Source organism: Stegastes partitus, unplaced genomic scaffold (genome assembly GCF_000690725.1).
Source record: "Stegastes partitus isolate 25-593 unplaced genomic scaffold, Stegastes_partitus-1.0.2 Scaffold866, whole genome shotgun sequence".
NCBI classification, from domain to species: Eukaryota; Metazoa; Chordata; class Actinopteri; family Pomacentridae; genus Stegastes; species Stegastes partitus.
Window position 1 is genome coordinate 189108 of NW_007578597.1, and position 13388 is coordinate 202495.

Genomic DNA, 13388 nt, shown 5'->3' on the forward strand with positions numbered 1-13388 from the left:
AATAATAATAAAAATTATAATAATAACAATATAACAGCAACAACAAAATAATAACAATAATAATAATAGTAGTAGTAGTCGACAGAACAGAACAAGTCAGTAGAGAGGAAGTGTTAACAGGGCTGGAATTTACAATCAGAGGTTTTGTAGACCTGGGTAGGGTTAGGGTTAACAGCAAGCCGCCGTCTCCTCAGAACAACCGTTATTTTATTAAAACATAAATACATAAAAGCAAACATCTCCAGGTTTTCCCTTGGAGGGAACCGACTCGGTGTTTTGTTGTGTAACAGGAAACCCTGGCATGAATAAACCCTCTAAAACAGGGATAAGATGCTGGTGTGGCAGGTCAGCACACTGAGTTTAACAAATCAGATCAAAGCAAACGTTCCCAGGAACCACTGAAGTAGAACCCTGTCCTGGAAATACAGGACGTAGAACTCCTGAGTGGAGTCGAATCACCACAGACTGTCTTTGTCTTTTGAAAACTAAAGGGAAGATCTTCCCCTGGTCCAGGGCTAAGATGCCCCCTCTTCTCCCCGTTGCCCGCCTGTACGTGTTTTATTTTGTTTTATTCTAACTATATATATTTGAATGATTTTATGCATCTTGTGCAGTTTATTTATTCATTCATTATTTACATTATTTTCAGGGGGAATTTACCCCAGTTTACTCTATATTATATATTTATTGTTAATGTTTATATTTATATATAAACCCATTTTATCCTTCTTTTAAACCTGTCAGTCTGTCCAGAGTTTGACCTTTTAACCTGCAGGTCGCTTCAGCCTCCAGGTCTCAGACTCACTTTGTGCCATTTAGAGACGGGGGGGGGGCGGGGGGGGGAGGTGAGCTGCACCTGCACATCCAGCCTCTCTCTCTCTCCCTCCCTCTCTCTCCCCCTCTCCCTCCTTCCCGGCCACTAACAGGATCATTGATATCCAGCCTGCAGCCCAACTCGTCGATAACTGCGGACCAACTTTGACGCGCAGCTCCGAGCGCCGAGCAGCAAGTTGCAGCAGGACTCTGGGCTGTGAGATGCTCTGAGAAGAACCGGGAGAGAAACACTTCTCCACAGCCAGGAAGCGCGCATTTCACAGGTAAGACTTGTTTCTTACTTCAATGCGTGCAGACTGATGGAACCTTTTCAGAACACTTTTCTTCAGTAACTTTGCTCCAAATGTTCCGCAGTGTAACTCCAGAGAAGTGCGATGGTGGATGTACCTGCTGCATCCTCAGGTGAGCCCAGACTGGCGCCTGCATGTCAGAACGTTGCTTGTTTATTCAGCGCATGGCTGCATTTTAAGTCATTTTTACGCATGTGCTGTTTGATTTTCTGTTTTAATCACCACGTTTGGCGCAGTGAGCAGAGGAATTAGAGGCTGTTTGGTTCATTCAACAGTCACAGAAAATTAAACGCAGATCATCCCGGTTTACTCACATTTTAAAGAGCAGAAGTGGCACCAGCCTTCAGCCGCGCCGGTGCCAGTCAGCCGCTCCTCCAGCTGCGCCCTGCCGGCCGGGAGAGCGCGCTAATTACACGACTGTTCCTCCACGTTGCAGATGCGGGTCGCAGGGCAGTGTGCGCCGGATGCCACCGGCCGATCCGGGACCGGTTCCTGCTCAGAGTCACTGACGGCCTCTGGCACGAGGAGTGTGTGCGCTGCGCGGCGTGCGGGGACGCGCTCAGGAACTCCTGCTTTCTGCGGGACCGCAAACTTTACTGCAAGCGGGACTATGCAGAGTGAGTGCACGTTTCTAAGTTCTTAATGCCACACATGAAGAAATTGAAGCACTTTTAAAGCCGTTTTCCAGCTGGATCCATGTGGCCACAGAGGTTTTAAAGCAACACACAAATGCGCTTTGATTGAATGCATGCGTGTGTATGAATTTATAGAACCTTGTTTAATCAAATAAACTGTTAAATTAATGACAGTCAGCTGCATGTGGAGCCTGCACAGATGAGTTTTTACATTAGAAGCTGATGAGGCCGTAGCAGGGCCTGCTGGAGGGAAACATCAAACCACCTCACTGCTCCTGTTTCTGCGCAGACTTCAGCAGATTAGTCTGGTTGGGTTCATGTGTTCTTTTGGGCCAAGAGAGGAAAAATCCCTGAGTATCACAAAGCCAGTTTTTACACCAGGAGCCTGTTCAGATGTGACCTTGACTAAGTGTGTGTGTGTGTGTGTGTGTGTGTGTGAGACAGAAAGAGACAGAAAACAAGTGGTTTCTGTAATAGCGACCTAAATGTATGCCGTCCTGCTCGGTGTGGTGTCTGCTCACCTGGCTTCATGCTCGTCGCCTGTATGGTGCGAGCCGACTTCCAGGAAACTTGGCTCGGAGAGAACAAGGTGACTGTAGGAGGAAGAGGGTGGCGAGGGAGCTGGAATGTAGGGAAACTATTGTAGAGTGTACATCCACACACACACTCCGACACACACACACACAGTCACACCTTCACACACAACCCGGGGTAGAGCTCACTGACACGTTGTCAAAATGTGTTAAAATGTTGAGGCCCATTGGCGTGGCAACTGCAAGCTGGGGACAACATATGGTCCCCTCCACCTCATCCCACCCCCATCCTAAACACAAAAAACAAAAAGCACCCTCCTATTCGCCCACCTCCTCGTCCGTCATTCCTCCAACAGATACCCTGTAAACAAGAGCCAAGACTGAGGAAGAAAAACACCCTAAAAGGCAACAGCTCCAATTATTTCTGAACAATTTAAGGATGCTTGTTCTGCCAAGGAGGCAGGGAAACAAGAAATGTTGGTCCAAAATGCTGCCTGCCATCATGTTCCTATAGTAACCTGACTGATGCTGCAGTGGTGTCCGAGGCCTGTGATTGTTAGCAGAGCATCCGAACACGCAGCTTGGACTAGATATTATCCAGACATGTCTGCTCATAATGAAAAGAGCAGGACTGAGAGGTAATTAGGAGCGTGGAGCCATATGTCAGAAGGTCTGGTGCAGACGCTGAGGGTGGTGTGAACTTATTTTGGGGGACAGTGCGCTCCATGAGCCCTGGCGTTATGTGCCGGGGCATCTGGAAAGCTCCTCTGGCAGCAGCCCCTGTGAGGAGCGATGGGACGACGCCCAGCCGACCGTGAGATATCTGACCTGACCAATTAGCAGGAGGCCTGGTGCCAGAGCTCCGCCCTCTGGACTGGCTGTCCTGTCTGGGGTTATGACACCCAGAAAATCACACATGAGCAGCACTTTCTGCCCAGGAGGGTTTTAAAACTGGGCCAGAGTGGGTTCCCCTTCTTTCTCGCCAAGCTGTCCTCCTCCTTCGGTTGAGGCAGAACCAGTGCGATTGTTCCACACTGACAGCATTCGTCTCCGACCACATGCTGCTGCATCGTCCGTCTCATTCTTGTCCTGCCTTTTACCTTTGCTTTGCGCCAGCCTCCAGGTTGGTCCCGGTGCTGCTGGGTGAGCTGTCAGAGCTGCAGCTTTATGCCAGAATACAAACATGTCAAGAACTAAGATGAACACTGTAAAGATGGGCTCAGTTTGGATGAAAACAAAGATTCAGCAGATGACAAAAAAATTCAAAAGCACAAGAGAAGTTAAGATAAAATAAATGTCGGTAATCCCAAATTATTTTGTCAGAGTTTGCTCAGAAAACAAAATTACTTAAAACGAGAAAAGCAATAAGATAAAAGATAAATAAGCTACAGCTGCAGGACGTCATTTACAATCTAAACCGACAACCACGTGTGAACTATATGTATATATATATATATAGTTATGTAGTTATATGTATGTGTAGATCTATAAAACTGAATGTTTATTGACAGTGAGCTTCCTTTGGAGAACTTTTGCTCTTTGCTTCTTGGTTGCGTGTGTTTCCAGGCATATCTTAGCAGAATCCAGGATACCATACATTTTTGGCTTAAATCTAGAAAATTAAATGATTTCATATTAATTAAAACTGTTCAGTGTGTGTGACAGACGTTCATAGATAAAACCAGCATCAGTTCATGACTTTAAACTCTTGCTTTAGAATGTAAACATCAGAGAAAATGTGATTGAATGATCAGGAAATGTTCTTGACTTGAACTGAACTGCGATGAATCTAAAGATCCAAAGATGCATATTTATAGCCTGAAGCTGCAGATATTCCCAAAAAGGTTGGCTAAGTTTATAACAAACGAGTTGATCTGCTTCCAGGACTGGACCGGTCTGTGACAGAGCAGCACTGAGCGTGCTCCGTACGAGCACGCCGTCCTGTACTGTAATCTAATGAAGCCGTATGCAAACTCCTGTCTGACCGCTGATGTTTAGGTTGGTTGGACTGTCAGCAGATTCAGACTGAGCTGAACGGTTCAGCGGGCAGCCGGACCGGACAGCAGATTGGCCGTCAGATCAGCGGCGTGACTGGCGGGCGCACTTGACCCAAAGATGTGTATCTGATCCGTGGCGCTGTCGGTGTGTGTGTTGAGCAAATGATCCAGGTTAACCTGATCCAGAAACAGGATCCGTGTCTCCGCCGGTCCACCAGACCAGCAGTCTGTCTGCCCGACTGCCAAAGGTCAGCGCCGAAGTCAGAGCCGGAGCAAAGAGGAGGAGGAGGGCTCCGAGGAAAGGTTCTGCCAAACAGTCATCTTGTTAAGAAGTGCATCGGCTTCCCTCCCGGTGCGTCGTGTCGGAGGAATGCGGGCTTTCTGCTCACTCCTGTCTCTGTCATGATCTTGTCACTAATTGCCATGTCTAAATCCAGCGTGACTGAGTGTTCCCGCTCTCCTGGCGGCGGGGCCTCCGGGCCAATCATGTCGGCGGAAACTCTGAAATATTAAACACCTCGAGCTGCTCCATAAGTACGGGAGCTACTCTTACCTTTGCATTAACAAGGCTTAAGAGTCCTGGGGTAATAACTGGAGCAGCCGTATAATGGAACAGCGATTTCTCGAAACACCAATGATCTCAAAACATTACGGCCCGTAGTTTGTTCCTCGCTGACATCCAGCATTAGCATCACGCTGAGACATTAGAGCGAGTGCTTTGCTGCATCACGGAGACCCAGAACCATTCCGGGTATTTCCTCGTCTCAGGTATTTGGTTGATGCATCTTGTGTTGCCACAGGAATGCGCAGACCGCAGACGGTATGCTGGCCATATTAAAGCACATACCGCTGAGGCTGTGGGGCAGATGACGGGTCAACCAGCCCGACTGACCCTCCCCAGCTTCTGGGAATGGGCTTTACCGTTTCCATAGCGACCCCAGAGCGACGGTAAGAGGTCCCAGCAATGTTTGGCTTCAGGATGTCGCAGCTCCGGACCTTTTAACAAGGACACCTCGACGCGGGGGTTTGCTTTATGTTCGGTCCGAAGTTCTGTTGTAAATGTTTTCTAGATGTCTGCTGGAGACGAGGCTGAACGGAGGATGAAGACTTAGTACCAAATGTTCTGGGATTCACAGAAATAATCTGTTGCTCATGTTGGTGCTGATGTTTCCTTCAACACCAACGTTTCTGTTGTTGATCCCACTTCTATTGATTTATGAGCTTTTTAAAAGGTTTGATATGATCCAGTAAGTCTTTACTGGTAACCAGAATCTCAGCTGGAAGTCACTAAAACAAGGAGACACAACGTAAGAACAACTACAAATAAAACATATTTAATAGCTCAGCAGTTTTTTAAATGACCAATGAGGTCGTTTTTTCTTTTACATTTTTCTGAGAAGTCGCGCTGATCAGAATTAAAGGAAGCTACAGATAATAATTACTTTTATTATGATCATTTCTCACTGTTGGATTAATTTACAGGAGTTGCTTTAATTGGAACTCCCAGTTCAATTCATCTCATCCACATTACGTTAACAAGTCATATTGATGCCACTGGTGCAGCTTCGATCAACTTAAATGACTTGATTCCTCTCAAACCCTGATGCAACCACATTTCCATCGTAGTTTCCAGTTTTGCCAGCTTCAATGTTCTCCAGACGTAAAATGTTTGACATTCTTTCCTTTTCTTCGCTCTGTAATCCCATCTAATGAAAATGAGGTTGCACTCCTGCACAGAAATGTGAAGAAGCAGTAAACCTACTTTTACAGACACTGGCAGACTGAAGGGACAACGTTTAAGTTCAGCTTGATAGAATTCATTTAGTTGCTATAATCGAAGCAGAAAGATGAGTGAGATTCAGTCAGAGCAGAGCTGGACTTCAGCTTCGTGGAGCATCCATGGGCTCTTCTGCTTCTCCTGGTGAACACAAAACAAAGGGGGAAGGCTGTCACTTTCTCATGCCTCTGTGCTGACTGGTCTGGTGACCCAGTCGGGTCTGCAGACAAACGCCAGCTCCAGAATGATGACGCATCATCCTGCGTGACAGACCCAAAATGCGGCGGTGCCAGCCAGCGGACAATGGTCCTGCTGCTCGGGGCTGGCTCTGCCTTTGTGCGCCTCTGGTTAAGCAGACTTAGGGATAATTCCACGGATAATTCCTGGGACCAGTGGTTCAGTCTCTCCCACCGGGAGACCTGATTCCCCCCCTCTGCCTGGAGCCATGGCCTGCAGAGAGCTTTTCTCCTGCGACCCCAGGAGCACAGCCTCGGACACGGCAGCCGGAGCCACGGCAACAGTCTCCGAGGCTAAGCTCACCAGCGCTGGTTGCCAGGCGCTAAGATACACACCGCCACGCTGAGGGTATGTGTCTGAGCGGCTGCAGGAGGAGGAGGTGGAGGTGGAGAGGGGACAAGTCAGGCCGGCAGCGCTTTGAGTGACAGCTCGACTCAGCAACATTCCTCAAGTCTAACAAGCAGGTTTTCTTCCTCCCTCACAGAGCCTGACTGAGGTGTGTGTGAATCAAAGCTGGGCTCTGCTCACACTGTGTCTGTCGCTCTCCTCTGCAGCCTGTTCGCGGTGCGCTGTGGAGGCTGTTCGGAGGCCATATCTCCTGCAGAGCTGGTGATGCGTGCAGGAGCCGCTGTGTTCCACCTGCGCTGCTTCACCTGCAGCGTTTGTTCCTGCCGCCTGCAGACCGGAGAGCGCTGCGTCCTCCGGGAGGGCCGGCTTCTGTGTGCCAGAGACGAGTACCACCAGGGCCCGGCCAGCCCGACCTCCTCTGACACAGGTACAGGCCCAGCATGCTTCACGGTGCTATGATCCTGTGCAGCTTTTAACATCAAATTTCATTTTAAATAATTAATATGCAGCAGTTTTGAGGCTAAATATGAACCTGTACCAAGTTTGTTGATGTGCAAACCCAACATTTATACAAAACAAGACGAGCCGTGCTGGGACTGGACCCGGTGACTTCTGTTACTCCTGCTACTCTGCTTTTAAAAGACAACATGACGTGACGACTTTAATATTAATAACTGCTTTTCCATCTGCTCATAATGAAAAGCCAGTAGCTCAGCTCTGTGCCGCTGAAAAGCATTCTGGGAAACTAGAAAGCAGCTAAATGGAAACAATGCGGTGGGCGTTTCAGATCAGTTGCATGATTTTCTGTGTCTCGCTTTTTGTCTTGCATCTTAACCCGTTAGGTAAAAGTGAAGACGATGAGGAAGAAGAGGAAGAGTCTGGGAGGGTTTCAGGCAGACGGGTTCGATCGGAAGATGCGGAGAGCAAACGTCCCAAAAGGCCTCGAACTATTCTGACCACGCAGCAAAGACGGACCTTCAAAGCGTCTTTTGAGGTCTCGTCCAAGCCTTGCCGAAAGGTAGCGGATTTATTCTGTGTTTGAACGACAGTTTGCATGAAGTGCAGATGGATACGTGGAGTACAGGCCACTGTCCACGTTGTTCCCCGGATTTAAAACTAATGGTTCTTAGATGGTTCTTCAGAAGGTTCTCTGGTTCTACAAAGCACCTCCACCACCTGAAAAAACTCTTGATTCAGGAGATAGTTCCTCCCAGACTTTATGTAGTTATAGAAGTAATAATACGCTTCATTTTCATTTCTCCTTATTTGGTGTGGTGGCTGCTAATCGCACAAAGTCACAGCTGAGGTTCATCTTCCACTAACTCTGTGGTTTATATGAAAGCAGGAAGCAGTGAGACGCGTCCATCACAGGTTTCAGGATCTTCAGCTTCATGCTGCTCTGTGTGATCCACCAATCCAGATAAAAGAAATGATAATAAATGTGACTGTCATGGAAGGAACCCAGACGTGCTGCATGTTCTACTGTCATAACAGAACCATGTGGGTCCTAAAAATGGTTTCGCTAAGAAGACATTCTTCTAGTTTTAACTTCCTGTGCTGCATAACGGTGCCGGTTTTTGATGGTTCTTTGAGGCACTTTTGTTTTTGGTTGTTTTTTTTAGAACCTCTTTGCTACGAGGTTCTTTGTGGAGATAAAAATGGCTCCTCTGTGGCGTCACTGTGAAAAACCGTTTTGGTTGCAGTTAGCGCCTTTGTTTAGAGCTCCGTGTCACAGAACACAAAATGCACAGACAACGTTCTTACTGCGCCTCCTCGTAAAAGCTGTGAATCCACTTTAATGCCTCAGAAGCTGGCACGGAGCAGAACCTGAACATCGCTTTAGTTCATAGTTTAATTTAGTTGTTTATGTATTTGAATTGGAGGTCGAGCAGCAAGCGCCTCAGAATATGTGTGGAGCATCACAAAAGGAGAACCCCATGATGTAGACATGCGTTGAGACCGGGCTGGACCGGTGGCAGGGCTTCACATGTGTGAATGCACCGACCTTCCTCACAACACAAAGCTGACGGCAACAAAATCTACAAGCACAGATATATAAAAAATGTTTTTTATTATTTAAAAAGAAGTTTAAAAAATCACAAAATATCCTTCCTTTGCCATCGTTTCTTCTTTGCTTGAGGTGACTTGTGAGCGTGTCGCTGCTGTTTTAACCTTGAAGTGACCTTTTCCTTCTCTTTCTAATCTTTGTTACCCTCCCTCTCTGTCGCTCTCCTTCCCTCCTGACTCTTAATCCAAGGTAAGAGAGACCTTGGCAGCAGAGACTGGCCTGAGCGTCCGGGTTGTGCAGGTCTGGTTCCAGAACCAAAGAGCCAAAGTAATACAAAGTACACACACACACACACACACACAGAGTCATATGCACCGCTAATAAAAGTGCTCTTTCTGCACCGTGTTTGCAAGCCAGAGTGGAAATCAGCCTGGTTATCTCTTCATACAGGAAACTGATGACATCTCGCAGGCAGATCACTGTAGATTAAACCCAGTATTTCCTCACAAAGTGGGCTCATGTGCGGTTTCCCTCCCTCACTGAAAGATGTCCTTTACCTCACTGTTAGTACTTTGCAACTGAGCGAACACACTCGTACGCCTGGGTGGTAGGGGGAGAGGACTTTTTGTTTTTTGCGGTAAACCTGTGCACGGTGCTTTAATGTCTGCTGGTTGGTGTTTGCAGATGAAGAAGCTGGCCAGGAGACAGCAGCAGCAGGAGCAGCAGCAGACTCAGGAGCAGTGCGAACACCCGTCCCATCACACAGGTATTAGACTGCTGGGAAATGTTCATGATTTTTCTGAGTGTGTTATAAGTTAGACATAGAGGTTAGCTCTGAGACCAAACCAGTCCTACAAAAGCAGAAGATTTCATGATGCATGAGGTCCTGAAGGCCACACGAGTTTGTTAACAGGATTCTAAATAATTAACACCGACACTGGGAGAACAAAAGCTCATCAAAGACATAAGTGCACAGCGCTCATGTGTGATGTCCTGTGGGCCTCCTCTGCTCCACAGCACCCTCCTGTGGCAGTTTGACCTCTGAGATGAAGCACATGAGTTCCTCTTACGCTCATATGCAGCAGCAGCAGCAGCAGCAGCCGATGGGACTCACCTCACTGGAGCAGCAGGACTGGGACACCGAGCCCTTCAGACAGGGCCTGACTCCACCTCAGATGCCAGGAGATCACATGCACCCGTTTGGTAAAAAACATCAAAACTGCAGACATGACATGATTTGATGGCTGCAGTTTGGTGATATCAGAACTTAACCGTAGTATTGGTCCATTTTACAGCTGAATCCTAGTTCCCCCTACATTACAGCTAGCGACTTAGCTGGTTAGCAGGTTTTTCTACATTCTGTATCTGCAAAATCAGAAATGGACGCCAGGTTTAAGTGCTGAAGCTGCTGGTTTTCACGATAGCTTCACTGATTTTCTAAAAATGCACGTGCATGTGAAGAGGAGCGCTGTTCAGTCTGCAGTGTGTTTGTTTAGAATAAAATCAGCTGTAATGACGTACTGAAGGTGGATAAATGACTTAAGACAATATCATGTAACCTGAATCAGCAGCTTTCTAACAGCTTTTGAGTTGGATTTTATTATGTTGTAAGCTGTCCTTCTGTTGCAGTCCTTTACATCAGCTCTACATCAGGATTTCACTGTAACTCATAGAGTTGGGAAATTACCAACAGATCACACAGAACAGATCTTTACTGTCAGTGTTTACAGCTTTATCAGGCAGGTTAGCAGCTCATTACAGAAGAAAATAAAGGTTGCTCTGCTTTAAAGAGCAACACTGCAATAAATATAATAACAGAGAAGATTCTTACAGCTGAGGTCATATGTACAGGTAGTGCCAGGTGAGCTGTGAGCTACAACATTGCAGTAAAGGGAGATATTTTAGGAAAAGAAACTTCTAAAGCACAGGCTGAGATCTTCTCTCAAGCTCAGAGAACTGCAGGTCCTGCAGTAGAAGTCAGTGTTCTCTGTCATGACATGATGGCACATTTACAAAAGCTCCTGATGAGTCAGATGAATGCTCCTACTGACTTCCGGCTCGTGTCTGTTTCAGGTTTCAAAGGCCTGTACGGCGACGTGGACCGGGACCCTCTGTGTCAGCTGGCCGACAGCGACTGCCTCTCTCTGGGCGACTCGTCTCCGCTCACCCCCATCGACCGCCTCTACTCCATGCAGGACTCTTACTTCGCCTCCTGAGGCCGGAGGCCGGAGCCAGGCGGAGTGAGGAACAGCGTGACACCATGCAATATACCGCATTCACCTCTATACAAGCGTGATTACACTCCTGCCTCTTAGCCTCACATCCCTCTGTACAGCAGCTAGAGCCTCCCTGTACGTATGCATGACACTGTCGGAGCCTGAATGTTAGATCAACAGACTGCATCTACTCCTGTACATATCTGTCTGGGTGTGTGTTCCTATTTATTCTCACAATGTGTGTGTGTGTGTGTGTGTGTGTGTGTGTGTGTGTGTTTGCTGTTACACCTTGAATGAATCAACAATAATCCAAATATAATAAATATGAAGCAGTGATGTGAACACCGGCTGGTTTGTCAATGAGGCATTCATGCCGAGGGTCAGATTCGGGTCAGTCCATCCTCGGCGCTTATCGGGCCGATCTAGGTGACGGGTCAGCGAGACATCTTCCCCTGGCTGTGAGGTGGATCATCAGATTGTAAAACGCTGAGGCCATGACAGCCACATGGGTCAGTGGCAGGTAAGCATCACATCCACGCCGCCATCATCAACGCTCACATTGTGCTCCTGGCGGTCAAAGGCCCTCGCCGCATTTTTCCTGCTTTTCCTTCCTCCAGTCAAAGAGGGACGGGTGGTGGTGGTGGTGGAGGAGGAGGGGGACCACCCAGGCGCTGTGCCCAGCTGGAATGCACCAATCCTGGGAAGGGAGAAAAACCCAGGGAGGGGGCTCCAGACAGCGGAGGGGCTGAAAGCTGTGTGAGGGGAGAATGCCCAGGGTGACACGGAGATATGAAGCCCCACTGTATGGAGCGCCTCCTTGGCCCCGCCGTGAACCCTCTCCTGGACCCAGATCATGTTTCCCACTATGAAATCAGACCTTCCAGAGCAGAGAGCGCAAGTCAATGGTCAGGAACAATCTAAGTGTCTGTCAGCGCAGAGCTCTGCTGCCAGCCGGGCCTGAGGACGTGCGGCCTGCAGGATGGGCCTGGTTCTGTGGCTCCCTTTTCTTTCTGTATCTGCTGGCATGTGTCAGGAGGAGCGACGCTCTTTGTTGTCTCATAATGCATTTCCTTGTACCTTAAGGTAAATGAAGGGAGGAGGAGGAGGAACAACCAGACTTAAATATCAGGGAGGGAAGCCAGCGCGGTCACGTGCGGGGCGGCTTCCTTTCTCTGTGCAGGTCTGTGCACAGTGGGCGTGCACAGTGGGCGTGCACGTGGCTGCCAGCAGCAGCGGGTGGGATGAGAAAAATAATCAAAGCGTGATCATACGGTCGCAGCGGGCAGCAATAACCTCATTATTATTCTGATGGTAGCCAAACAGTTTCCTGTCAACAGTTCGGTTATTTATTGCAGCCTCCATGCCAGCGGCGGCCACAGACCCTCTGTCTTTTAACTGCTATAATTGGCTTCACGCTGCTGCAGCGCCAAGACAGATGCACGCGCTGCACTGCAGGTACCACGAAGGCTGTTTGCAGCGCATGCGTGAAGTCTGCCGTTATGCCATCGGTGCAGATAGACGAGGAGGATTTTATTGAGCAGATACGTTCATACAAAGAAAAGGTCGTTCCTGTTTCAGACCATGAGTTTACAGCAGTGAAGACACGCTGCCGGAGGGTGAGGGGGGTCTAAAGGAGGTCTGGGGATGTTTAAGGAACCGGCCGAACCTGCACCAGCCCAGTACAGAGAAAACAGATTCCTGAAGGAACCTCCTACACATCCAGAACAGGTTCTCTGTGGGCCTGACTGACCTTACACTGTTCTACTTATTTAATCTGAGCTCTTGCTGTAATTGTGCTCATTGCATGAACATCATATAATCAGCTGAGCTCGTTTCATTAATCAGGGACCAGTACGCTGCGTTTGGGTCCAGAACCACAGAGTGTTATAGGGTCTGTTGTTTAGGCTGGAAAGTCAGAAATATTATCAAATGCAAATCCTGGACTTTGGTTTTGTCACTTTGGGTTAAACTGAAACCTAATCAGACAGATCTGAGAGCAAATGACTCCTGGTCCACAGTGACATAGACACAGAACATTTTTCTGATGTTTCGAGTGAAATCATAAAAACAACAACAAAACAACACCAACAGTAATAAATTCAAGATGGACCCTGAACTCCATAAAACATCCTTGAAGAACCTTCCTGAGGGTTTTCAAGGCAGCGTTTTGAACTTAAAAAAGCTCAGAAGGTTCCTTGATGCTCTTCTACTTCTGAGAGAATAAACTTCACGTCATGCTCAGGATCAGAGGTTCTGGTGTGCTGGAGCCGGTCTGATGGTGTGAGCTGGTAGCAGATCACCTCCTCGTCACTCTTTGACAGAAGCTTTCTGGTCACTACATGTGCTAAAGGACGCTGTGAGGCAGCTTGTGAACCTCAGAGATCTTCTGCGACGTCTCCAGCTGAGCCCGGGTTATTCAGATGTCACAGAGAGCAGTCGACCCGTACTGCTGATGGAAGGCCTGATCTGTGGCACTCAGGTGAGAATAAAATGAAAGTAAAACAAGAAAAAAG

General features: G+C 47.9%; 1 protein-coding gene across 1 annotated transcript; it reads left to right on the forward strand.

Moving 5' to 3' along the window:
* The first annotated feature begins 1042 nt into the window (after positions 1–1042).
* lmx1a (LIM homeobox transcription factor 1, alpha) lies at positions 1043–10929 on the forward strand. The gene is made up of 9 exons (XM_008293239.1): positions 1043–1097; positions 1189–1236; positions 1561–1741; positions 6858–7078; positions 7494–7669; positions 8909–8986; positions 9344–9425; positions 9677–9862; positions 10733–10929. The coding sequence occupies exons 2-9, from the start codon at positions 1209–1211 to the stop codon at positions 10873–10875; spliced, it is 1095 nt and encodes a 364-aa protein (XP_008291461.1). The 5' UTR covers positions 1043–1097; positions 1189–1208; the 3' UTR covers positions 10876–10929.
* Positions 10930–13388: the final 2459 nt, after the last annotated feature.

Coding starts and splice junctions, on each gene's coding strand:
- lmx1a (XM_008293239.1), top strand. CDS start 1,209: ATGGTGGATGTACCTGCTGCATCCTCAG. Junction 1,742..6,857: donor TGCAAGCGGGACTATGCAGA/GTGAGTGCACGT, acceptor TCTCCTCTGCAG/CCTGTTCGCGGTGCGCTGTG. Junction 7,670..8,908: donor CGTCCAAGCCTTGCCGAAAG/GTAGCGGATTTA, acceptor TCTTAATCCAAG/GTAAGAGAGACCTTGGCAGC.